We start from the raw sequence: 27617 nt of genomic DNA, 5'->3' as shown, positions 1-27617 counted from the left end.
CACTACGCGCATGGTAAAGCCTAGTCATTTGCTGTGTGCCAGATCAAGCCAAACGGCAAATGTCTGATTTTTTTTAATTTCCACATGTCAAAAATTTCGAGAAGAGAAAATATTTTTTTATTATTTTGCTATGTGTAAAAAACACATGGATATATATTACTTTGCCGTGTGCCAAAAAAAACACACGCGTGCTGCCGTGTGTTTATTTTACTGTGTGTGCACATGGCGAAGAGGTTCTTTACCGTGCTTTCGAGCATACGGCAAACTAAGGGCACACGGCAAATAGCGGGCTTTCGATGGTGGGTCGAGCAAATAATATAAAGAGTCAAATACACCAGCGGCCCTCGAACTGGTCCCGATGTGCCACTTAGGTCCACGAACTTGTAAAATCGAAATCTGGCACCCTAAACTTGTTAAATTGTGCCACTTAGGTCCATATCAAAATCTGCCACCTAAATATTTGCAAAAAAGACCTTCAATTTTATCATCTTTTGTATCTACATCCTCCAATCGGCCCGCCTCGCCGGACGCCGTGCGCCGTTCGCCTCTGGCCGGCCCGCCTCACCTGACGCCGCTCGCCGCTCACCTCCGTTAGGGGCGGACGTGCGGCGAGCGCCTAGAGCGCCGGAAGCGCGGCGAGGTCGGGCAGCGCGCTGTGGAGCAGATTGGAGGAGAGGTTGGCGGCGCGAAGGGCGGGGGGGCATGGCGGCGAGGAGCGCGGAGAGGGGCCCCGCAAGCGCGTTGCGGCTGAGGTCGAGGACTCGAGGTCCCGCAGGCGTGCGAGGCCCGCGAGCGGTGCCGGCTGGAGGGGGCTTGAGAGGCCGTTGGCGGGGAGGCGCAGGGACGCGACACGGCCGACAGCGTCGCAGACCGCGTTGTCCCAGGCGCAGCGCGATGCGGCGGGTGACGAGGACCACGCGGTGCGGAGGGCAGCGGCGGCTGCGGCCGTGAGGTTCTCGGCGAAGGCCCACAGCGTGTGGAGGTCGTCCGAGTGGCAGGGAGCCCGCAGCCGCGGCCGCGGTGGTTCGTGCCAGGAGGAGAAGTGGTAGCAGGAGCAGGGAGCGTGCATTGTGCGGCCATGGATTTGGGGAGAGTGGTTGAGGAGGGGGAGCAGTCAAGCAGAGCAGGGAAGGGGAGGGAGGTCCGGAGGTGGGAGAGGATGGCCCCCTCATGCCGCAGCTGCTCCGCCCCGGCGCCGCCACGTCCAGAGGCGAGCGGCTCTCAGCGTCGTTGAGGTGGGTAGGCCGAAGGCGAGCGGTGGCGTCAGGCAAGATGGGCGGCGTGCGGTGTCAGGAGATGCGGGCCAGCCGGAGGATGTAGATATAAAAGATGATAAAATTGAAGGATATTTTTGCAAATATTCATGTCATGTTGCGCCATGTCAAGTGGTATGGACCTAAGTAGTACAACTTAACAAGTTCAGGGTGGTAGATTTCGATTTTGCGAGTTCGTGGACCTAAATAGCATCTCGGGACAAGTTTGAGGGTTGCTGGTGCATTTAACTCTAATATAAAACATCAAATCTAACAACTAAATAGACATACTCCATCCGTCTCATGAAAAGTGCAATTCTAACTTTTTAAGACAGATTAGTGATCGCATGAAAAGACTCTTATACCCTCATGGGTTTGCCACATGCAGTTAATTTTGGCATGCAAATCAAATGTGACCATTTATTTAGGCATGTAGTTGAGATCCAACCTCTAAAGTTGCACTCTTTGTGGGTTTTTGTTCAAACGCAGAATTGTACTTTTTATGAGATGGAGGGAGTTCACAGCGAAAGTATGCAACAAATCACACTGCGTCTAAACACAATAAATTTTTATTTTCGACGGGCGTCTGAACACAAGAAAATTTTGTTTCAGATAAATTCTGATTGATTTTCACTCGTGAACAAAAAAATAGATATTTAATCTAGGGTCCTGAAAAAGTTAGTCTTGAGATGCCATAGTACTTCTTTTGGCGAAACATAGTACAGACATCACATGCTTGCCTTAACGGTACCGTGCATCAATCCTTTTATTGCCGTTGCACGTGCTTGGACAAGTACACTGAAAAATGAAACTATTGCACTTGATGCAAAAATGTTGTAACTTCAAGAGACAAATTGTTCCAGAGTTTCCACTTAATAAAAAATATTGTTCCGCATAAATTTGTTCGCCTTCATAAATGAAAGTGTGTTTTTGCTTTCAGAGGGAAAAATGCTTCACAGAAACAAATATTTTGTTTTACATGTGCGGTACACCGAATGTGAGATCACTAATACAAAAGTTATAATTACTGGCAGTTCCGTAAGATTTTTAATGGAGGTTTTCAAACCACCACTACTCAAGTGACTATAGAAATAGCAATTATCACCATTGGTTATGGAACCGCTGGTGTTAACTCGTTTTCACTTACGGTTATTGTAAAGAACCTCCATTATAAATGGTATCTATACCTAAGGTTTGCAGCATGAACCTCCATTATAAATGGCTAGGATTATGCCCGTGCGTTGCTACGGGCAGAAAAAACTATAGTACAACACAAAAGTAAATATCATAAAATATTGAATATTATGAAACCACATTATATATAAAGTGAGTATTAAGGTATACCACAAATAGTTCATCCATTTGTATCACAAAAGAAGATAATTATTAACCCAAAAAAGATAGCCAGGGATCCATGACTAACGCAATCTATTTTATATCTTTCCCTGTGATGCACCTAAGATAGTGTCTGACGTCAGGAAGTAGTTTCCGGTATGAATTTGCCTCGTGTGCCAGCATATCAACTAAGAAATTCAGTCGCATTGCTCTTCGATCCTGTCCAAAAGTCATTTATATATACTTAAATGTTAAATATTGGCTCATGTAACATAGTCGGTAATTACATTAAATCTAAAATAAATACAACACATGGCTTTTAACCATAGGTATATACTAACCATAGGGCCTGGTTATTATTAAATGTAGCCATGTACTTTAGAATGAGATAATCACTTGAATGCCTACATGAAAGGAGATATTATTCTTATTTATATCATACTATAAAATTATTACTTTAGAAGAAGATACTAAAAATTATTTGTGGAAATGTTTCATAATTACATACCCAGACATGTACTCACCTTACAAAGTAGTATACTCACCTTACAAATCTCAACGCTCTGGCCACTTTTCCACCAAGACATGTACTGCAGAACCAGGTAGCCCATAGAATACCTGTGGAAGCTTTCATATCAATCATATTGTTGTATATAGAAAAGGATTGTTTCTTAATAATTTTGCAACATTCCAGATTAACGGCATTGACTTCTACATCAATGAGTATGACCACTGCCTGGAACACATAAGCACCAGAGACAGGTTAACATCCATTTATACCAAAGTCAATTTTTATAGTAATTTAGAATTCAACATGAATGCCAATATTAACAAATCACGTGAAGTGGTCTTACCTACATAGCGTACACGCTTCTGTTGCTTCCAGTCCAATCCAATACTTCACAGGTGGTGGTGGTTCCAGAGCATGGAGAGGATTCTTCCAGCCAAATCAAGATAGCCTCGAGTTCTTTTCTGATGGGCAAGGGTTCAAGTCCCTCCAGCTACACCAGGACCAAGCTGACTTCATTTTTTATGACGTTGATAGGAATATACTGTAACAGCATTCCCAGTGGAGCTTGAGAAAATCATACCTCCCCTCCAGCTATATCGCTGAAGCATGAGGCAGATCCAAATCACCATTGGAGAATTAGATTGGTTCAGCTCTCTGTGTAAAATTTAAACAAGACATTGTGTTAAGTGGCGTAAGTGGTCTAGAAAGGAAAAACATGCTAGTATTTAACATGGTGTGTAGTTCATCTGCAAAGAAACATGTTGTGGCCACGAACTTCGTACTACAGCAGGAGCAGAGATGTAATGTGAATGTGCATGCCTGCAAGGTCCATTCGTTTCTAGCATATAAGTTGCTGTATGATGGGAGCTACTTATGACTTATGAATTATATAGGACTGGACTGTAATAATATTTTCTACAGAACCCACGAATTAAGAACCATGTGCGCTCTTGTGTTTCTATGAGCGATCAAGACAGAGGTGCATGGTAGTTTTGGCAGCCAATACTTAAATTTGGGCCATCATCCATGCTAACTGCAGTTTGTTCTCGGATTAAAAAAAAAAGGGAGTCTACACTAAGCATGAAATTTACACACAACAGAACAATTTCAAGACTAAACTTCTTTTATGTAAAAGAAAGCATAAGTCCAGATCGCTGCTTACTTTCTTACATACCTGTAGCTCAGAGGAATCAACGGCGAAAATGGATTCATTGGACAACCAGTATGGCAAAAATATCAACAACTGTTTCTTTTAACTCTTCTGAATAATTCTCCCACATAGCAACACCTAATGCAAAATCATTCCTCAAAAGCAATTTCTGCAGTGTTAATTGATCCAAATATGGTTCGTGCAAGTGTGTGATTGTATGGTAATGGTACTGCAATTCCTCTTGACTGATGTATTATAACTGGATAGCAGACTGTCTTGAACAAACGGCACTTTGTTCCCTCCTTGCTGCCAGCTCATGTGCTTTCCAGTAGTAGAATTGCACCACCTATTTGACAGATAGATCTAATTGATGACCGAACAAAATGGGAAGTAGACCATTTGAAATACTTTAAAACAATATCAGTCGATCTTCATGGTTTTAAAAAGGATTGACTTACTCGGAATAATGTTATTCTCCAAGACAGCAAGAGACATGCGAACATCTCACTTGTCATGGCCATTATTGTGCAGGTTGGGAATACAATGATGGACATGTACATAAAGTTTGACTCCATAGGGTGTTCCGCAAAAGTATTTGAAAGCATGAGCATTTGAAAGCAAAGTTCATGGCATTTTGAAGCCCTGGAAATATGCCTAGAAGTGCAGAAACAAGGGATTAAGGTAGATATGGGTTGAAACATTTTGTGGTTTGAAAAGCCTCTCTCTGCTAAAGCAAGTGCATTCTTATGCTCTTAGAAATGGATTGCTTGATTTGATACTGAAGAATAGGATTTGATACTGAAGAATAGGATGATAGGTTCGCAGTTCACTTAAATATATTTCAGACAGTAGAGAAAAAGGACATTGTTACTTAAGGCTTCAGTTTGTTGTGTCATGGCAACTTAATTATTAATGGAGTCACTGTGTTATGCATGGCTTCTGTGGCATGAATAAGTCAGAATTGTATTGAAAATCTCCTGCTTATTGCATTACACAGAGCATTCTCAAGGGCATTTTTCCTACTCAAACAAAGAAGGTGGAAGGAAACCAAAGATTCTATCATGCTCTGTGTATTGCCTTCTTTGGATTTTATAAAATATAGTGATATAGTGATGAAATTTGTTTGGACCCAAACATAAGCACGTTGTGTTCATGGGATGAATGAGATGCAAAAGCTCGAAGCGGTCGTGGCCATGGCCGCCGGTGGGCCTGGCTCTAGCCAGCCGGCGTTCCGGGGTGCAAGGAATTAGATGGGGGTGGGCGAAAGGAAGAGGAGGATGAGGGGAACTCATGGGGGTCCTCACCAGGTGCGAAGAACAACAGGGATGGCCGGAATCCGGCCGACGGCGGCCGGTTATGGGACTGCTCGCGGTGGCAGCGTTCCGGCGGACGGCAGGCGACGGGGAGCGGCAAAATCGAGTGTTGAGCTCTCACACTCAACTCTCATTCACTCACTCCCTCTCAAACTCTCTCAAACTTTTCTCTCGGGTTTTCATTGGATTTTTGCTCAAATTTGATTTCAAAAAACCTCTCTCTCTCTCATTTCTTTGCTGCAAGAAAAGAAGACTACAACTCGCGGGTAAGAACATTCATTTCGGTTTCACTAACGTAACCCGTTTCGAGTTGTAAGTGTCTGTTTTTGTCCAATCATGAAGGGCATAGGGCGGAAGGTTTCCAGCACATTCAAAAAGATGACGGGTGGAAGTTCATCCCGTTCTCGGGGTGGCTCAAGCTCGCACACTCCCGAACCTACGCCAACCTCAAGCATGATGTACTATAAAGAAGAAGAACACAATGAAGAAGTGCAAGCTGAACCGCAAGCCGAGGCCATGGAAATTGATGAAGATGATGCTCCCTACCTCGACTTACGCGATGATCGTGAACGACAAGGCTACGCCATTCTCAAGAACCGAAGCTTCGTCCACACCCGAGCCTTCGATCCGAAACTCCTCATCAAAATAGGTATGTACGAAGACTTCGCTAATGTTTGGCATGCAATTAGATGGGATAACTTCGTTCCCGTTGAGGAGTATGGTTCTCGACTCCTCACCATCCAATTTCTTTGCACTCTTCGAGAGGTGGAAAACGGGGTTTATTTTCGACTTTTCGGGAAAGGGTATTTTCTTTCTTGGAGAACTTTTACTGGTCAACTCGATTTCAACAAACGCTAGCCAATTTCTCTGGAGCAAGCTTGCCGTGGTTTTAATCGTCATGAGTTTTGGGGCCAGATTTCGGGTCAAGTTGTCCATGGCAAGTTTGCACCTCGGTGCAGTGATATTCATAATCCAACTCTTCAGTTGATGCACAAGAGGTTAGCCATCACTCTCTTTCCAAGAGATGATGTCCGACCCGTGCACAATGATGAGTTGCTCATACTATATGCCATGGTCAACAAGATCAAAATCTCCCCTGCGCAAGCTTTGGTTAAGCAATGGCTTTCGAACTTCAAGATGATGGGTCCTATTGAGTGTACTTCTTTGATTACTTGTATCGCTACACGTGTCGGTGCCTTAGAGGGGAATTTCATTCCTTTCATTGAGGGCGACTGCACGCATATCGACAAGATCTATTTGAATCAAGGTCATACACTCAAGAAAGGCCCGGATAACTCTTTGATTTTCTTCTTCTTGGGCTATACAAATGAGATTCCGCTACCCAATGCGGAGTTCCATTTGTATAATTGCCATTCGCTTACCATCCCTCACATTCCACGAGAAGGGGGCCGTAGGCATAGCACTTCTAGTTTGTCTGGTAAGTTGACAAGAAGCAAGGCCAGAAGGGAAGCAAAACTGACACCACCGCCTCAGTAGCCACAGCACTCATGTCAGTATGAGGTAGGTGGTTCTTCATGGCACAGCGCTAGCATGGAGGAGTGGGCACGACAGGCTCCAAGCCGCCGGTCCACCAGTTCCAGCTCCAGCGGAGCTCCGAGCCTCGCTAGACGGATAACCTCGTCCCGAGGGTTTGGCGCCATCACCCAGTAGCTAGGAAAGTTGTGGGTGTAGAGTGACAACATTCAAGATATGCTGCACCAACACATCGAGACATCCTAAGCATGGCAGCGTCACACTGGCGAGAGACTCCACGACATGGAGCAGAGGCAGCTGCAGCACCAGGAGGAGTGGAGGGCCTACTGCTGTTAGACGGGTTTCAACCCCGACCAGCCATAGTGAGCCTGAAGCTAGCTTGGGGGAGGACCCCCATGAGAGGTAACTTGTATCATGTATCTTTACCGCTTTCCAAATCTTGCATGAAAACCATAAAAATTTACAAAACCTAGAAAATCCATAAAAATTTGCATAACTAAAAACAAATAAAATTTACAAAACTTAGAAAATACCAAAAATATTTCCTTGATCTAATATGTGTAGTAGGCATGGTGCGTGTTTTCCTTGTTGAGATGATGAATAGTTGCTCTATTAATTTCCTTCATATGCTTAGTTACAACTTTATGTTGTATCTAGTTTTGAGTTTGTTGGCTAAAGTTCAAACCTTAAACATAAAACTTGTGGGTAGCAAAAAGCATGATCCGAATCTAAATTGTTGTGAGCTATGATATGGTTAAGTAGAGTTGCTATGATCTTCTCCTATGTGATGCTTGATATCCGGAGTATTTAATTTTTGAAAACACAAAAATATAATAAAGTTCCTCGATGATATGAATTTCCTATCCAAAGCCATATGTTGTTTTCATTGTAAAACCTTCCACATATGCAACTTGCTATCTCATTAAGCTTTGTCAAATTGTTGTGACCCTTAGTGAGATTCATTTCATACTCCCATGATCAAGATCACGTACACGTTTCCACCACATGCTATATGCTTCTACACTAGAAGTAAGCAAATATCCATCCATCCACAAAATAAAAACTTCATGTTGACGTATGACACCTCTCTCTCTCAAAAAGTTACATCAAGGATATGGGGCTATGCAAAAAGAAATAAAAAAAGATTCATACCCAAAGAAGGTATGCCATATGCTTCGGCATGTCAAAAAAAAGAGAAATAAAAAGATGCATACCATGCCACATGCTTAGGCATGTCAAAAAAAGAGAGAGAAAAGAAAAAGATAGCCTCTTATCCAAAAGAAAAGAAAAAGAGGGATGGTTCATGCAAAGGAGTTCATACACCATCCACCAAAAATATCCACACACTTGCACATCTTGATCAAGGTTTATGACTTATTTCTCCTTTGGATCCGGTCTTTAACTTAGCAAAATATGAGAAGCAGGTATGTCTTCAATTCCTCCATACCTACAGCTCCACAAAAATAGCCATTAGAGATAGGTTGAGGAAGAAAGGCACAATAAAAAGCCTTGGTAAGAAATTATACACATTGAGCGATCCGAGAGATCATCCGCGGAACTTAATGAATTTTCTTTTGGAAAACTCTACAAAACCTCCGGGTTGATGGTTGAACTAAGGGAAAGAAATATGAGCACTCTATGATACCGTTCTGAGTCTCAACCGCCAAAGATGAGGTGAAGCTATAAGCGCCACAGGAGTAAGATAAGAGGTAAGAACAAAGGCCAACTTATTCAAAATCAAGGTAAGAAGCATTCGGTTGTGCCTAAGTAGAAGTTGGAAATTCAATATCGTAGCAACTCCTGATCAACAACATGAGCCAAATTTTACTCGGGATGAGCAAAAGGCTAGCTTGGGGTTGTTGTTGACGGTCGTTTAAGAAGGAAAAATCATATCTCTTACTCGCATATTTGTATCACTAACCTAGCTCCATAGTTGTTTGGGAATATATATGTTTTCAGGAGCACAAGTCCGGAATAAGAAGAAAACACGAAGACTACACAGACGAAGTCGTAGAAGATCGCGTCCTGCGTAACACATGCAAAAGAGGCCCACATATAAGAGCAAACCGACTAACCAGACCCCGTCACCGACATCCCAACATCAGGGCCCACCAGGCAGTCACCTAGAGAAAGGCGGTGGCCAGGGCCACCAAAGTGGGGCTGGCCGACCCATGAGGTCGGCCGAACCTGGACAAGCACTTGTCCAGGTGCATTTTGGCGAGAAGCACTATCTGATCCTCCTGAAGTCGGTTGCAAGTGTTTCCATACGAAAAGATGGCGAGAACTGACATCTCCAAGCTATACAAGGGGCCTTCCACCACTCACACCACACACACCACTTCTTAGCCTCTCTATCACACTCCCATTGTGACTTGTACTCCTTAGGGTAGTGGAGCTAGACTAGTTCTTCAATTCCTTAGCGAATCCAGTCATCTCGGGGTCGGCGAGCATTCCTCGGCCTCTGGTATGGCTTTGTATTCCAACTATCGTTATGCTATTCATAAAGAGTTCATTCATGGTTATCTTGCTATGTTCTTAGCTTGCTTTTCCATGTTCTGTTCTTTAGTAAGTTATACTAGTTGCTTGCTTAGACAGAATGATCTAGGTAAGGATACCAGTTCGTTGTGCTTTCGGGCTTGACTTAGCATCTTACCTGTCCATCTGAAGGGTGGGGGACCCGGGGTAGTGACCCCATATGCGGGCATGGTGCTCGGGTATGCGGAATCCCTCAGATATGACGGTGCTCCATGGTTTGACTAGGGTTTTCCACAGGTGGTGACAGCCCTGTCGGTCCGCTGGGAAGCTGCTTCTCGATTAGCATACTCCCCGACGTTCGGGAATGGTGTATGATTTCATGCAAAGATGAAATGGGACTGGATGTTCTCCAGTGCGGGTCATTCTCCCCGATGTCTCTAATTTCCCGACACCTGCAGTTCTAAGCATGTGGCTAACATAACTTAACCGCTAACATGAATAGTATACTAGGATCTGTTGCCTATGCTCCTGCTAATCTTAGGTGTATTTGTTTATTCTTTGTTCATGAAAGTTAGCTGTTCTGTGTGTGTCACATTACCCCTGATTATCCTTTACTATCACTTACCCCTATATAATCAGCAGTTTGCACCTTATCTCAAAATGTTATGGTTATGTAACTAGTAAACATCTTTACACAACCTTGCCATCCCTTGGGAAAATATAAATAATGATACCCTGAATACTTCCGGGTGAAATGCTACAATAGTATATCCGTGCGCTTGCGGATCCTTCTATAATTGTTAAGACATACTGCACGGCGTTTCATGGCATCGTTGCTATGAACCTAACCCATTCATGGTGATGGAGCTGTGGAATGCCTACCGGCATTTCTGGCGCCTTTGCTGGGAATTAACCCCTCCTAGTAGCGACATTAAGAAATGCCAATAGAGATCAAAGAGAATGATGGACAGGTGGCACCTATGAACATGAGCTACAATGACTACAAAACCCTAGAACATCTTGGTGAAGGAACAACTACGAAAGGTGACTTGAACTCCACATAGTTGAGTTTTGTTGCCAAGCAATGCAAACTCCAAGTGTGGGGGAGGTACATGAGTATCCCAATTAAGTTCTTTTCATACCAATTCTTATCATGGTTTGGAAATATTGTTAGCTCTTGCACCTTACTCTATACAAAAATGTCCTGCTTTTGACATTAAACAAAGCTCTCCTGAGACGTCGCCCGAGGATCACCAGGTTCGTGCTCATGCTTATCTCCCTTCTAGTAAAGCTCAATCATGCCTCATGTAACCCATATCTATTCTTGTATGCTCTAGTTTGTGTGTCATGAAACACATTTATAGGCCTTTTAAATTAAGCATGATGCTTAGGTTAAAATGCCTTCTTCAATTAAATGAGACATGGAGTTAAGTTTGATTGATGAACCTAGAGTTAATACTTTTATAGATATTTGTTGTATATGTAGACTAAACTCTGCAGGACAATCAAATCCAAATGGGTGAGTCATTGAGCTTAATTCAAATGAAGATTTAAGTTGAGGCATTGGATTCATGTTGTACAACATTCTCATGTTGATGCAACATCAATTGAGCCTTACTTGAGTAAGTTTCATCGTGGGAGTAAATTTTAGTTCCAATAAATTTTAGGGCTCCCTGGTTCTTAAAACCGATAGAGCCATTATTTTCTTCCCACCATTTTGTTTGAATACAGCACCAGGTACAAGCACAAGTGTGGGGTAGATCTCTCAAGATCATCATTGCCGTACACATTCGAGATCTCCCACAAGGGTATCGCACAACATCGTCTGCACCAGCATGACAAGGGACAAGGCAAGGACACCAAAGTCAGTCGGCCACCCGATGGTTTGGTTGAATTATCACTGCCATAATCCTCATCTCCTTAAAGAGCGATTGTTTGTGCACCATCTACCTCTCAATTCTCCCCGATTGATGAGTTTGAATGAGTTTAACTATGAACCACTAAAATCAAACTAAAAAATGGATTGGATCAGTGTGTTCCTCATGCTCCACATGTTTTGTGCGGTTGGCTAGCATAAGTTTTGTTCCATGCTTATCATCTTGATGCTTGTGCAAGAAATATTTTGGAAAGCATACTTATCTAAGTAGTTGATGTTTGAGATATGGTTTGATGATATGATCTTCGCTCTTACTGTTTAAGTGCATGGGAAATTTATTTGAAAATTTGGAAAACCCTTTGCAAAGCTCTTCTTTGATATGCCAAAATCCTACCAAAGCCATATGATGAAATATCATGAAAACTCTATACACATATGCTCCTTGTCTTCGCATTGAGCTTTGTCAAATTGTTGTGACCCTTGAGAGAAAATTTTCATGTTTTCATGATCAAAATTCGCGTGCACACCATGTACCCCCTTGCTATACTTCTAAAAGAAATTGGCATTGTACCATCCATCCATCCCACAAAATGCTCCAATATGTGTTGGTCTCTCTCTCTCCAGTTTTTGTTACAAATGAGACATGGGCTATCAAAAAAAAGGAAATGAAGATATGGACACATGAATGTTCAAGAAAAAAATAGGCACATCAAGGTCCATGAAAAAAAGAAGAAGAAGATAGCCTTGTTCTGAAAACAATTTATACATAGAGAGATCGTACAAAAGGAGTTTCCATCTCATCCACCCCAATTCATACAAGTGCACATCTTGATCTGATTGTATGACTTGTTTTTCTCTTTAGATCCGGTTTTTAACTTTGCAATAAATGTGATACAAGTATACCTTGTATTTCATACCCTACCCTGAGCTCCACATATAGCCATAATTAGTAGTAGGGTGAAGGAAAGGCAAGTCAGATGCCTTGGTAAGGACATATACACATTGAGCGATCTGAGAGAATCAAATGGGGAGCTAAGCAAGGTTTATTTTGAAAACTTATTGAATATCCCAAGGTACTTGACATGAAGAGTAGAACTGATTTCATTCAAGACCATTCCATTCCTCAACTACCCAAGATAGTATGATAGACACTTCAAAGTTCACAAGTGCAACGTATGGGTTGGAATATCTCTAATGCTTGCTTCACTCCTTTGGAAGTCATGTTCTACCTTAGTCCTTTCTCCTTTACTTAAGAACGGGCAAAGGCTAAGTGTGGAGGCGTTGTTGACGGCTCCTAAGTACCAATTTTAGGTCGTCAAATCCTACATAAATACATACAAGGTCAACACCAACCTAGTGGTAGGGGTTCATTACTAACCAATTCCACGAGTGTTGGTAAATATTTGTATGCAATTAGATAGAGAGCCAAATCATACATGAGAATTATTTGGATCAGCGTCATTAACTTTCGACTCACTGGCCGCAACATTAGGAGTAGGAATTCTCATGTCAATCTCTCCCTCTTGAAGCAAAGTTGTCCTTGGCTTTTGGGTAGTAGCAGCATCATTTGTCTTTTTCCTCACACTAGCAAAATCCTCAGACTTTATAGCACTCTCTGGTATTTCTTTCAGCACATGGTTGAGCTCAAATGAATAATGATTAGAACGACCACCATGTGTTGCATCAACATCAAACTACCATGGTCTTCCCAACAATAAATGACATGCGTGCATAGGAATAACATCGCAGTCTACAGTGTTCGCATAATTCCCTATGGAAAATTTTACACTAACCTTTTGAGTAACTTTCAGTGTGCCGCTTTGATTCATCTATTGCAAATAACATGGTGTTGGAAGCCTTCGAGCAGACAAGGATAAAGCATGCACCAAATCTGAACTAATGGCATTAGTAAAACTTCTACCATCAATAATTAACTTGCATACCTTATTTTGAATTTTCCATTCCGATCAAAAAAACATTGGAACACTGCCCCTTCATATCAATGATTGTGCCATCAGCACACACCTCGTGACATCAAAGATAAACCATCCATAGCATCATCATTAGATTCTGTAAATGGTTCATTGTATGCTCCATCACAATGATCTTCCCAAAATTGCTACTCAAGTGTAGAAGTAAAATTAGAATCATTAGCATTCACTAGGACATCTACTCCAACAATGGATGTGGTTGTAGGAAGATCACAAGACAACCCGTTATAGCTGGGTGGTTAGTAGAAGCATTCTTCTCAAATTCTACAGCACAAAAAAATCCATAAGCAACCATATAAGAACTCCCACTAGAAGGAGCAAATCGTCGTCTTAGGACCTCCTTCATCTCATACCAAGAAGTACAATAGTCATCACCATGTTCCAACTCTGGCCGAACAATAAAACAGAAAAAAATAAGACAATTTGCCGTGTGCAACACTCGACAAAAAGATCCTTTGCCGAGTGCATTTACCATAGCACTCGGCAAATGTCCTTTGTTATCCACTAGAAAAGAGCTTTGCCGAGTGCTAGGGCTAGGGCACTCGGCAGAACATGGGCCTTTGCCGAGTGCTAGGGCAGGGCACTCGGTAAAACATGGGCCTTTGCCAAGTGTAAGTGCCAAGGCACTTCGCAAAACATGGGACTTTGCCGAGTGTTTTTGTGACGCTCGGCAAAGCCGCAGTCACTATCTTTGAGCTGTCCTCTTTACCATTTTTTTGTTGAAATCAATTAAGAAACTCGACCAAGATTTTGTCGAGTTCCCGATAAATACTCGGCAAAGAGTTCTTTGCCGTTATTGTCGAGTAAAATATACTGAGAGTGGCATGTGGCAAATCTTTTGCCGAGTGTTTTAGAGTCTTTGCCGAGTACCGTACCATTGGTATTGGGCAAAGAATCTATTTCCTGTAGTGACTACTCACTACTATAGAACAGGCCTTTGTTCCAGGCCATATGTCCCGGCTGCCTTTGGGCCAAGGATAATAGGTGGCTTTTGTCCCGGGTCCAACGGCTAGCCGGGCCAGCGGGGGGACTGGGGCCTTTTGTCCCGGTTGGAGGCACCAACCAGGACCAAAGGACCCCCTTTTGTCCCGGTTGGTGGCTCCAACCGGGACAAAAGGCCGCGCGGACCTTTTATCCCATTGAGCCACCAACCGGGACAAAAGGGGGTGGCCTTTGGTCCCGGTTGGTGCCTCCAACCAGGACAAAACTCCTTGGCCCCCTTATCCCCTTCCCTCTGCCCCCCTCCCCCCCCCCCACACGAGCCATTCAGCTCACTTGTTCTTGCTGTTCTTGGCTCGGAAGAGGGGAGTTCTTGCTCATTTCTTCACCACATTTGTGAAGATCATTGATTCCCCCGTCCATCCATCGACGCTAAAGGTTTAGGGCTTATTTTTCTCTTCTTCCATTGCTTGTGTAGCTCATTTCATGCTTTAGAAATAGAGGAAATGTGTAGCTCATTTGTTGGACATTTAGATTGCATATGTATGTGTGATTTTCTTTTAGATTTAGATGAGTATGTGGATAGTAGAAATTTTTAGAATGAGTGTAGACACTTTATGTGATTTACTTGTATATATGACCATATTGTGGATAGTTGATTTTTGTATTAATGATTGAATTAATGAAATGAGTATATTATAATTTTTGTGTTATGAATGGATTATTTTGACACTCTAGTGATGTATTTATTCAGGCTCACATTGAAACCATCTAGAAGCTTAAAAAATCTTTATTTCGAAACAAGTATACGTTGTTAATCTCCATTCAACGGTGATGGCACTACATTTCGGGGATATACGATGAGCTATAAGGACGTCGCCAATAGGTTGGTCGCAACACCAGCATTTTCGGTTAATCCGAATACAGCATTTGGCGCAGTCAGCGTGGCCGTGGTTGCACTGAGAGTATATCAACGAGCATGCAGCCTGTGCCAAGTGCTGTGTTCCTATCAACCGAAAATGTTGGTGTTGCGATTGGCCAATTGGTTACGTACTTGTACGGCACCGTGTCCCCCCGAAAGGTAGTGTCATCACAGCAGGGCGAGGTTACCGACATATACATTTTCCGAAATAAAGTTTTTTTTCTTCTACATCATTTCTGGATATTGAAAAGAGCATTCTCCTAGAACTGAAGGGTGTCAAAATAATTAGGAGTTGTAGAGATTTCTTTCAATTAATTAGAGATTTCTTTCAATTAATTAGAGATTTCTTTCAATTATTGATACATTTCATCTTTTGTATATGTTTTCATTGTTATTTGTAAGAGTAATTAATCTGATCATTGTAATTGTAATAGTAATAAATATTTTCTTTGTAATTGTAAGAATTTATAATTTTGTGAAAACAAAAGTGGTTTCTAGTAAAATATGACTTCAGCAGCTGGAGGGAGTGGTGCCAGTGGGGGTGATTGTTTTCCTTCTGGAGAGAAGGGCACAACTCTAGTAGGTCGTTGGTCCAAAAAACCTAGCGCTTTTCATAGGGCAGCGCTCCGTTATTTGGAAAAAGAACATAGAGAATGTGTGGCAAGGGGCGAGGAGCCTCCGTTTGATCATGATGATTTGTTGCGGTGTTACGGTTTGTCACCACCAAACTCGGAGGTTCTAGCTCCGCCATCTTCTTCTGCACCAGTAAGAAATCCGTCATAGCATTTTGTGTTCTGACGCAAGGACGGTTGAAAACCTATGTGTTGTCGAGAATTCGGAAGGCGGTTAAGAAGACATTGATTGATAGGTCCCCTGAGTAGGATGTATCATCATGTATTTTAATTTCTACTATTTACTCTATTAAGTTTTGTAATGGATTAAGTACTCCTTTTAATTAATCATGATGTATGATGGATATTGCAGATCTTTTAATTATTCATGTTATGTTACATTTAATTTAATTTAGGTTGGATATATTTTATTTATTCGATACGTGTAAAGAATTCAAATCGATTCCTTTAAAATGTAGATGGACCGGCAATGGATGTACAATGCTGAATGAGGTTCTAACGAATTCATTGAAGGCCTGCATTATTTTTTGTCTATGGCTGAGGCGAACAAGAAGAATGGTTTTATGTGCTGCCCGTGTGTTAATTGCAAGAATAACAAGGATTACTCCTCTTCAAGAATCCTACACAACCACATTTTCGCAAATGGTTTCATGGAGAAGTATGTTTGTTGGACAAAACACGGAGAACGGGGGGATTACCATGGAAGACAATGAAGAAGAAGATTTTGACGACCACTTTTCCGAGAATGCTAGATTCGGTGCATTCAATGACGATATTCCCATGGAAGAGCCCGAAGCAGATGTAGTAGAAGATGATCCCAGCGACGATCTAGGGCAGGCACTGCACAATGTGCGGGCAGACTGTGAGAGTGAAACGGAGAGGTTGAAGTTCCAGAAGATGTTAGAGGACCACCGAAAGTTGTTGTACCCGGGCTGTGAAAATAGATTGAAGAAGCTTGGCACCACCCTGGAGTTGCTGCAATGGAAGGCGACAAATGGAGTATCCGACAAGGGATTTGGTGAATTACTGAAACTTGTTAAAAAAATACTTTCTAAAAACAACGAATTGCCTACCACAACGTATAAAGCCAAACAACTTGTTTGCCCTCTAGGATTGGAAGTGCAGAAGATACATGCATGCCCCAACGACTGCATCCTCTACCGAGACGAGTACGAGAACTTGGATGCATGCCCCATATGCAGTGCGTTGCGTTACAAGATCAGAAAAGATGATCCTGGCAATATCGAGGGGGAGCATCCCCGGAAGAGAGTTCCTGCCAATGTCATGTGGTATTCGCCTATAATACCACGTTTGAAGCGTCTGTTTAGAAATAAAGATAATGCTAAGTTGATGCGATGGCACAAAGAGGAACGCAAGAAAGACTCGATGTTGAGACACCCCGCTGATGGGTTGCAGTGGAGAAAAATAGAACCTACCCTGAATTTGAATTGGATGCGAGAAACATAAGGTTCGGTTTGAGTACGGATGGCATGAATCCTTTTGCTGAGATGAAAAGTGGTCATAGCACTTGGCTTGTGACTCTTTGTATGTACAATCTTCCACCACGGCTCTGCATGAAACGAAAGTTCATCATGATGCCAGTGCTTATCTCGGGCCCAAAGCAGCCCGAAAATGACATTGATGTGTACCTAAGACCGTTGGTCGAAGAACTCTTATTGCTCTGGGGTGATGAAGGTGTACGGATGTGGGATGAATACAAATAGGAAAACTTCAACCTATGAGCATTGCTGTTCATAACGATCAATGACTGGCCTGATCTTAGTAACTTGTCAGGACATTCGAACAAGGGATATAAAGCATGCACACACTGTTTAGATGATACTGATAATATATGGTTGACTCACTGTAAGAAGGTTGTATACATGGGTCATCGTCGGTTTCTTCCCATCAGGCATCCGGTACGAAAGAAGGGCAAGCAATTCAAGGGGCAAGCAGACCACTGAACAAAGCCGATGCATCGTAGTGGTAAAGACGTCTTCGACATGGTAAAAGATCTAGAAGTTGTTTTTGGAAAGGGACCTGGTAGCCAACTTGTTCCGAACGAAAATGGAATTGCGCCCATGTGGAAGAAGAAGTCTATATTTTGGGAGCTACCATATTAGGAAGTCTTAAATGTTCGTCATGCAATTGATGTGATGCACCTCATGAAGAATCTTTGCGTCAACCTGATGGCATTCTTGGGAGTTTACGAAAAGCCAAAAGATACACTAGAAGCACATCAAGAATTGCAATGTATGGAAGAACGGGATGCCTTACATCCACAACAGCTAGATAATGGACGAGAATACTTAAGTCCTGCCAGCTATACTCTTAGTAAGGAAGCGACGGAAAGCATAGTTGACTTCTTGAGCAGTATAAATGTTCCATCTGGATACTCCTCCAATATAAACGGAATCCTAAATTTGGCAGAGAAGAAATTAACAAATCTAAAGTCCCATGACTGCCACATGCTTATGACTGAACTTCTTCCGGTTGTGCTGCGAGGGATTCTACCTGACAACATCCGGTTAACCATTGTGAAGCTATGTGCCTTCCTCAACGCAGTTTCACAGAAGGTAATTGACCCGGAAAAACTAATAAAGCTGCAAAACGATGTGGTGCAATGCCTTGTTGGGTTTGAGCTGATATTCCACCATCTTTCTTCAACATCATGACATATCTTCTAGTGCACCTTGTGAAAGAGATTGATATCCCCGGACCAGTATTTCTACATAACATGTTCCCCTTCGAAAGGTTCATGGGGGTACTAAAGAAATGTGTTCATAATCGAGCTCATCCAGAAGGAAGCATCGCCAGTGCCTACCGAACTGAGTAGGTCATTGACTTTTGTGTTGACTTTATTAATGACCTTAAACTGACTAGGGTCCCTGAATCGCGATATGAGGGGAGACTAAATGGAAAGGGTACATTAGGCAAGAAATCGTATGTCTACACAGATGATTTCTCATTCAAGAAAGCACATTATGCGGTTCTTCAACAATCATCCTTGGTGGATCTGTATATCGAGGAACACAAGAAGATTCTGCTCTCCGAATTCCCGAAAAAGTCTGAGGCATGGATTACACATGAGCACATGAATACTTTCGGCAGCTGGTTGTGGAAGCATCTAATGCATAACTTGGATATAAGTGAACAAATGTTTTTATTGGCAAGGGGACCATCTTCAAATATCTTGACATACCAAGGGTACGAGATAAATGGAAACACATTTTCTACGATAGCCCAAGATAAAAAGAGTACCAACAAAAATAGCAGTGTGCGTATGGATGCCATGGACATTAATGGAAAAAGGAGACATATTATAGCTATATTGAAGAGATATGGGTGCTAGATTACGGTGCCAATTTCAAGGTGCCTCTATTTCGTTGCCAATGGGTGAAGCTATCTAGAGGAGGGGTAACAAAAGATCAGTATGGGATGACAATAGTTGATCTCAACAATCTTGGGTATAGAGACGAGCTGTTTATCCTAGCCTAGGATGTCGCTCAGGTTTTCTACGTTAAGGACATGTCCAGCAAGCCAAAGAAGGGGATAAACAAGAAAAAGGAAGAGCCTAAGCGACACATAGTTCTATTAGGGAAGAGAAACATCATTGGAGTGGAGGACAAGACAGACTTGTCAGAAGAATATAATAATTTTGTTGTCATTCCACCTTTCAAAGTCAATGCTGATCCATACATCCTGCTGGCCAATGAAAATACTCCATACTTGCGCCATGATCATAATCAAGGAATATTTGTGAAGAGAAAGTCTGCTACCGTACAGTAGCTACTGATCCTTGATGTATTTGAATCATTTTATAAATATATATGTAATTTTTATATTTTTCACATAATTATCAAACTCCAGGATAATTCTCATGTAATTTGTTGAATTACTCAAGTAATTATATTTATTTCAAGAAATTACACACACTATACTTATTTATTCCATTAAATGACCTAACTTTATGTAAACCCACTTTTCAAACGTTAATGCCGTGGTAGAATCCATTTTTTGTCGAGAAAAAATAGTTTGAAAAAAATATTAACCTAATACATTTTTGCATGGTCAAAATAAATAATGTAATATGTACAAAGTTATATATTTTGTGGAACCAATCAGTTGAATGAAAATGAAACATTTTTGCTGTGTATAGTAGGTACAAATAAAATCATAAATATTGTTTCATAATTTTTGGATCCATAATTTTTTTTAACTGAATTAACAAATGATAGCCTATTTTTAAAGAGAAATAACAAGAAACAAATGAAAGTGAGGAAGGTTTGGCGTGAGTGATGAAAACCGGGCCTCTTTTGTCCAGGGTGATGGATCCACCCGGGAGTAAAGGTGGGCTGCAGGTTGGGGGAATTTGCGGCCCACCAAAAAATACCTTTTGTCCTGGGTCAAGGCACGACCTGGGACAAAAGACCCCCCCCCCCCTCCCCCCCCCTTTTGTCCCGGATCAAGGCACCACCCGGGACAAAAGGGCCTTTGGTCTCGGGTTGTGCCTTGACCCGAGACAAAAGGCCCCCTCCCCCATATGTAGCTCCCCTTCTTCCTTTCGCCCCCTGTTCCAACACTTAGCCACTTCTTGATATGCGCCGTATCCTCCTCGCCATCGTCATCCCGAGAGCTCTGTGTCGCCCCGTCCGAGAGCTTCGCGCCACCGCCCCGCCCTGAGAGCTCCGCGCCGCCGCCCCGAGAGGTCCCTGCGGCGCCCCGACCGCCAAAACCCCGACGCCGCCACGTCGTCGTACGTCCCGACCGCCGCCCGGAGGACATCCCCGTCCAGTGCGCCGCCATCATCCTCCCCGATTGCCGCCCGGAGGACTTCCCCGCCTAGAGGACCGCCTCCCCGAGCGCCGCGCCCAGAGGATCGACGTCGACGCGCTGTGGCCTCCTCGCTCCCCGGCTGCCGGCTGCTTCCGCGCGCCGCCATCGTTGCTGCGTCCTCGTCGTCCCCAACCTCCGCCTCGCCCGTGCGCGGCCGCCGAGCCCAGTCGTCGCCGCGCCTGTGCGCCGCCGCGACCCCGCCGCCGTACGTGAGCACGCCGGCCGTGGGCCGCCGCCGCCCCGACCCCCAAACCCTAATTTTTTTTGTGAATTTATTCTCAAATTTTAGTGATTCATGACCAAATTTTAGTGAATTTTGTGCAAATTAAAACCATAATTTGATGTAAATTAGGTGTTAATTTGTTTAATGTGTTAATTTACAAATTTGAGTATATTTATTTTGTTTAATATGTTAATTTGTAAATGGTAAATTAGGGAATTTAATTTGATATAGTATAAAATTATGTAAATGGTAAATTAGGGTATTTAATTTGAGATAGTATAAAATTAGTTGAAAATGAATTTTTGTAAATTTAAATTGTTTAATGTGTTATTTTTTTTGTGAATTTCATAAATTGTAAATTATGGTATTTAATTTGATGTAAATTAGGTGTTAATTTGTTTAATGTGTTAATTTATTGTGAAATTATATTTAATTTGTAAATATATTAATGTGTATGAATATGTGTGAATGTGTGTACGTACGCCAATCCAATCCTCGTCCAGATAAACGTACGCCGATCCAATCCTCCTCCAGCTAAACGTACGCCGATCCAATCCTCGTCTAGCTAAACGTACGCCGATTTGATCCTCGTCCAGCTAAACGTACGCTAATTCGATCCTCGTCCAGCTAAACATACGCCGATTCGATTCCCGTCCATCTACTCATACGCCGATTCGATCCTCGTCCATCTACTCGTACGCCGATCCAATCCTCTTCCATGTAAATGTAGTCGTCCGATCCAATATTCGTCCATGTAAACGTTGTCGTCCGATCCAATCCTCGTCCAGGTAAACCTACGACGATCCAAAGAAACGTCCAGCTAAACGAAGTCCAATCCAAACGTAGTCTCCTTCTCGACCGGGGCAAATAAGGACTTTTTGGAATCCTTGTGACTAGATCTATTCTGTAAAGTCATAATATGGGAATTACTTAGTGAATATTTCATTGAATTACTTAGTGACATACATGGAATTACTTAGTCAATATTGATGTAAATAATTTAGAGAATTTTCTTAAGGGTTTTATTTGTATTCATTTTTTAGTTACTATGGACCCGCGACAACAAACAGACGCGGAAGATGAACAATTCCTGTTGAATATGATTGCCGAAGGTGGTAGTGCACAAGGAGATGCCCCCGAACAAGCTGATGATGGCAGCAATACCAACATATATTTGAATATGTCCGGTGATGGATTTGAGGCACCATCCATTCAGGATGACGCTCCTGCAGAGCAAGATGACGCTGCTGGTGAACAAAGTGCTAATGTACATATCGCAACTATACTTACTTGTATTGAAAATCATATTTTCATTTGAATCTATATGAATACTATATAAATATATGAATGTTTTTGTATAGCCGCCTGGATCATCGTCGCTGCAGAAAAAGACGAAGCGAGGCCCGACAAAGAAATTGGAAAGGCGGTACATTATAACGGAAGTTGGTCCAGATGGTGAATCGATCGCTCCAGAAGCTGCCACCAAAAAATTCATAAGACAATCTGGATGTATTGTCAGGGACCACATTCCGATCAGCTTCAAGCTATGGAAAGCTCACAATCCAAGCGATCAAAGGGATGCGGTACCCGAAAGAGAAAAAGAATTTTGCTGGCAAGAGCTTAAGAAGAACTTCACGGTTCCAGCTGAAACAGAAGAGATATGCAAGCGCTGGACCCTAAGCAAGATAGCCGAATAGCTACAATCATTCAAGAAAACTTTGACGAAGAAATATATCAAGACCGGGACCACGCCTGTGTTTACCGGCGAGCTCGAAAAGCTAAGGGATCACTGGGATGCATTTGTGCAATACAAGTCTTCAGAGCTTGGCCTTCAGAAGGTGCAGAAGGCAAAAGATAATGCCTCGAAGAAAGTGTACCATCACACTCTTGGGCAAGGAGGCTACAAGCTTGCAATACCCAAATGGGAGAAGATGGAGCAGGATCTGCTTGACAGAGGTATCCAACCTGCGACCATGAACTGGCCTAAAAGGTCAAGGACTTGGTTTTATGGTCACGGGGGAAGCTTGGACCCAGTGACTGGGGCCTACATCTATGGGCCAAAAATCTAGCTAGCAGCCCAGAGATTACAGGAGGCCATACAAGCAGTGGCCGAGGGAACATTCCAGCCGGATAGAGAGAGGGACAAGTTGACTTACGCCCTTGGGAATCCAGAACATCCGGGCCGCACACGAGGCAAAGGCGTGGTTCCGTGGAAGTATGGGTTTAGGGATTACATTGAATCATATAGAAGTCGGCAAAGAAGAAAGAATGATGAGCGGGAGCACTTGTGAAGGCTACAGGAACAGCTCCTCTCACACGATCAAAGACTGGCGGAAGAGGTTCAACGCCAAGTGGCCATAGCAATGAGCTAGCAACAACAAGCGCAACCGGTGCCTCCAGAGCTTAATGTCGCAACCGATCATCTGTCTCAGCAGAAAAGTGGCTGCGCTTCCACAGACGTCCCAGTTGAAACAACGGGAATCCAGGCCACAGTTGAAGCGACGACCCCGCAGCAATTTCTAGTGGATGAGATCACCTAGTAGACCCCTTGTGACCTGTAGACTGCCATCAAGAACTTAATGTTCACTAGTGCGTACGGTACCACCATGCCAACCCAACCAGGCGACGTGTACCATGGGCAGTGTTGGCGCTCCTTAAGTACCCCTTTTATCCCTTGTTTATCCTTGATAATGGCATGAATTTAATATCAAAATCACTAACCGTCCTAACCCTGGCCTAATTATTGGTCATTTTCACACTTGCACATATATTTTGGAGGAACTTCGTTTTTGCAGGTTTTTGGCCTATTTTGAAGCATGAAATGATGAGGCCCGTGATCGAGCACTAACACAAAGAAAGACTAAGGCCAAAGCCCAAAGGAAGGACCAAAGCCCATGTTGATTCGAAGCCCATTCACGCACATCCATCCTCCAAGAGAGCCCAAAGGACCGAGCCCACGAAGATGAGATCAAGATACTTCGGGATTAAGCAAAGCAAATGAAGATTTAAGGAAGGATTCCCTATCCTATCCTTTCCTCGAAGATATCTCCAAGATAACGACGCCCAAAGGGGTGCAATCGGGAAGGACATAAACTCTAGAAGATGCGATGAGTCTACACGTGAAAGATGAGACCGAGGTGAGCCTGAAAGGGGGTAGGCCGGCCGGCCCGGCCCGTTTTCGAGGCGGTTTGGCCTCCCCTTCGACCGGTGGCTTTCTCGGCTTATAAATAGCTCGCACCTTATTCAACTCGGAGAATCAATCCACCCAGAACTCGACAAAAACCTAGGGCCAAGGCCGGAGGGAGACGACAGCCGCCGCAAGTCTTCGAAGGTACCTAGGAGATGGCTTAGGCCACCCCTAGCCGCCATGGCCTCCCTGCGAGGTTGTGCCATGGTGGAGTTCGGGAGTCACCCCCAACATTCGTCGGGGTATGTACACACACGATGGTGATATCAATCTACTCTTTATTCTAGTTGTCTCGACTTTGGTCTACTTCAATGCATGCTTTCTTTCTCATATGTGATGCATCCATATGTTCACAGTAAGATTAGATCTATTCGTGGTGATTAGTCTATATCTTGGGGATACGTTGAGGTAGCGTGTTTTAGCTAGTTGGTTAATTACCCCGGTGTGGTGACAGCATGGCGGAGGTAAAAGCCCTAGCGACGACATGATGTGGAATAGGATCGAGGGCGAGTATCATGGGAGTCGTGGAGCGGCCACCAAGAGGAGAGCTTCGAGTAAGAGTATTTGGTGGGCGTTTGGGGTAACAATTTGGGAAACCTTAGGCATTAACACGCACCTCGCACCGGCGACCATGGGAAAGTAGGCCGCTTGTGAGCCGCCTTTCTGAGAGATGATTTCGTGTACCTTTAGTTGAGATGCAATCTATATTTTGATCACCTTTTTGACTAGAACTGTACCTAGAGACGATAGGCCCTAGCTCCTTGGTTGTGTTATCTCATCTACGGTTGTGGGTGTGATGAACACTTATGCTTCATTCATATCTATCAAGTGTTCAGTTTATATGCAATCTTCGCTTCATGTTTAGGATAGGTTCGATAGATTAGATGGTAAACCCTAGTCGGTTCGCTTCCGATCCACGGATTGATAAACCTTGGGGGAGTACTCTAAGGGAAAAGCGACCACGATCCGTGCGCTTGCGGTACATAAATTGGGGCTCTAAGGAGTGTCAACAAGCTTTACTGGCGCCATTGGTGGGGATCGGCAACTCGAACCCTAGGGCGATCTATCTAGTTTTTTTGGACTAACCCTAATTTTTATTATTGCATATACCCTTGTTTTCTTGTTTGTGTCCTTGAAAGAAGGTGGAAAAAGTTAGACACCAAACTTGGACTTAGAGAAGTCCATAATCCACTTCGACAAATTTCAACAATCGGCAACAAGATGATTGAGGAGCCTCGACATGGAACATCGACAACGTCCACTTCGACATGACGGCAACAACATCAAGATTCGCTCTTTAGTGGTACGTGCTAACTTTTGTTAGTGGCCCAGCATCCGCTATCGAGTCCCCACTCCCCAAAGCAAAAGATGATAAATAAGGTATGCCGCCGTGTTAATTGATTTTAAAGACTAATGTTTTTGGGAAGAATTGTTTGTTCAAGCAATAGGTATGAAGCATGCCAGCGAAGAAAATCGTGCGATCATCATCATCTATGAAGTGTTACTGTTGTGATGAGTTTTTCGTCCAAGATCAGAGAAGTACCATGAGAAAATAATAGATTATTTTGAAGCTCCATCAAGTCTTCTTTCCAACGGATCAAGAACCATCAACTTTGGAGATCGGTGTGAAGAGTTATGGCGAAATCTTTCAACGCTGCGCGTTCTGAAATCCCTCTGGACAGATTGCAGCGCCGTAATAAAATGAGCATAACTTCTTTATCCGGAGTCTAGTTGGGGTGAATAACCAATTTTTGGAAACATAATTTGATGCACCTTACAATGGAGGAGAAATTTGGTACATGTTCTGCACTGGATGAAGGGTAATTCAACGAGGATAGAGGCAGTAGCAACCGATGAAGAAGGTGATGATGATGTCAAAGGATGATTGGAAAGCTGTGTACACAAAAGATGATGATTTGAAGATTGACCAAAGCTGGAGGCAACAAGATTAGAAGAACCACGACACCACCTATATTCTCCAGAGGGATGCTCGATATACTTCTAATCGAGTGATGCTATCAAGGAAACCGTTCGGATCATCAACACGATGCACAGGAGCATCTTCGATCCCGACACCTTAGGCAAAGCAAGAACCATGGATATATACCATTGGAGCCATGATACTCACTGGTGAATCAATGGTGATGACCTTGAAGCCAAGGACGCACGACACTACGCTCCAAAGACCACATGATCGAGATCATTGACATCTTCGGGCGAATTTACAAGAAGATATTGTTCTCATCAATGTCCAGCCCGACCTCAGAAGCAAAGAGCAGCATATTTTTTGATATTCAAAAGCTCCACGAAGTTCCCGTTCCAACGAATCAAGAACCAAGTCAATCAGAGATTCCTACAAGCGGGTATGGCCAAAACATTGAAGGTTGTGCACTCTGAAAAATTCTGGATAGCACGCAGCACCAAAAGTGAAACGGGCATAACTCTCTCGTTTGGATTTGGTTTAAGATGACTGACCACTCGTTGGAAAGGTAATTTCATAAACATTTCAATAGATCTATATTTTGGTATATGTTCTGTTGAGTATATAGGAGAGATTCCACAAAGAAGAGGCAGGAGCAACGCGATGAGAACAAGATAGAGAAGATGACGATGACAACAATGAAGGGGAGCTTGGGCGATGCTTTCATCAAGCGTACGTGATAAAATTCAGAGGGTTGGAGCAGAGGAAGAACCCCAATGACATTGGCAAATGAAGACACAAGCGGTCGACTTTCGACAAATGAAGATGTTGCAAGCAAACCACGAGGGGTTACAAGAGGCGACATCAAGCTGCATGGACACTTCGGATTCTCGAACGAAGGACCATGGCTTCACATCAATAAGAAGGTATGTGAGAAAGTCAAGCTCTATGACTTTAAATGAAGCGCTTTGTGGGAGGCAACCTATTCATTTTATTTATATATATTAAAATGACCGTCTACATTGCACTCTTTAATCGGAATATCAAGTAACATTGTACCGTTGCTCTAACAAAAACCACAACTTCATGTTGTTCATTCTAAATGTTATTGAGGGAGCACTTTGTTATTTGATCTTGGGAAACTTGTAGCCCTTTTTGTGTGCCTATTAGCGTTTTGAGTCTTTTTCTTTGTGTCTTTTTAGAGAGATTTATGAAGCATTGCACCACCCTTTGATTCTAAACTTGTGGCTAGTTAACTTAGGCTAACTTTTTGTTTTGTTTTAGACCACCTCATCATGTCATATCATTTTGTTCACCCACCCCGTGTTGCATTGCATACCATATTGTTCGTCTCACCATTGCATTGCTTTGCATGTTGCATTAAAAAAAACCTTTTCTAAAAACATTGACTAGCCTCCCTTTTGAGATCCTAAAACCCTTAGGAAAACCACTCATAGAGCAATCCTAAAACAATAGGTTATGTTTTTCATTCAAAAAAAAATTAACTTTTGTTTCTCTCTAGTTTTTTTATAAAAAAAACAACCTTAGATAGAATTTCT

At 42.9% G+C, this 27617-nt stretch overlaps 1 protein-coding gene and 1 long non-coding RNA gene across 2 annotated transcripts; both read right to left on the bottom strand.

Moving 5' to 3' along the window:
* Positions 1 to 616: 616 nt before the first annotated feature.
* On the bottom strand, positions 617 to 1069 carry LOC120702019. The gene has a single exon (XM_039985797.1). It carries the CDS (start codon positions 1067 to 1069, stop codon positions 617 to 619), a length of 453 nt encoding a protein of 150 aa, XP_039841731.1.
* Positions 1070 to 2546: 1477 nt separating this feature from the next.
* LOC120703478 lies at positions 2547 to 4476 on the bottom strand. The gene is made up of 3 exons (XR_005686990.1): positions 4274 to 4476; positions 3680 to 3753; positions 2547 to 3589 (listed from the first exon to the last, which is right to left on the bottom strand). It is a non-coding gene; the product is annotated as an uncharacterized LOC120703478 (long non-coding RNA).
* Between the last annotated feature and the right edge of the window lie 23141 nt (positions 4477 to 27617).

Source organism: Panicum virgatum, chromosome 4K (assembly GCF_016808335.1).
Source record: "Panicum virgatum strain AP13 chromosome 4K, P.virgatum_v5, whole genome shotgun sequence".
Classification (NCBI taxonomy): domain Eukaryota; kingdom Viridiplantae; phylum Streptophyta; class Magnoliopsida; order Poales; family Poaceae; genus Panicum; species Panicum virgatum.
The sequence above is the reverse complement of the archived record's forward strand: the minus strand, read 5'-3'. Positions and strand labels throughout refer to the sequence as shown.

What these genes read in the sequence shown, in the direction of transcription:
- LOC120702019 (XM_039985797.1), bottom strand. Translation starts at nt 1,069, where the DNA reads ATGCACGCTCCCTGCTCCTGCTACCACTTCTCCTCCTGGCACGAACCA.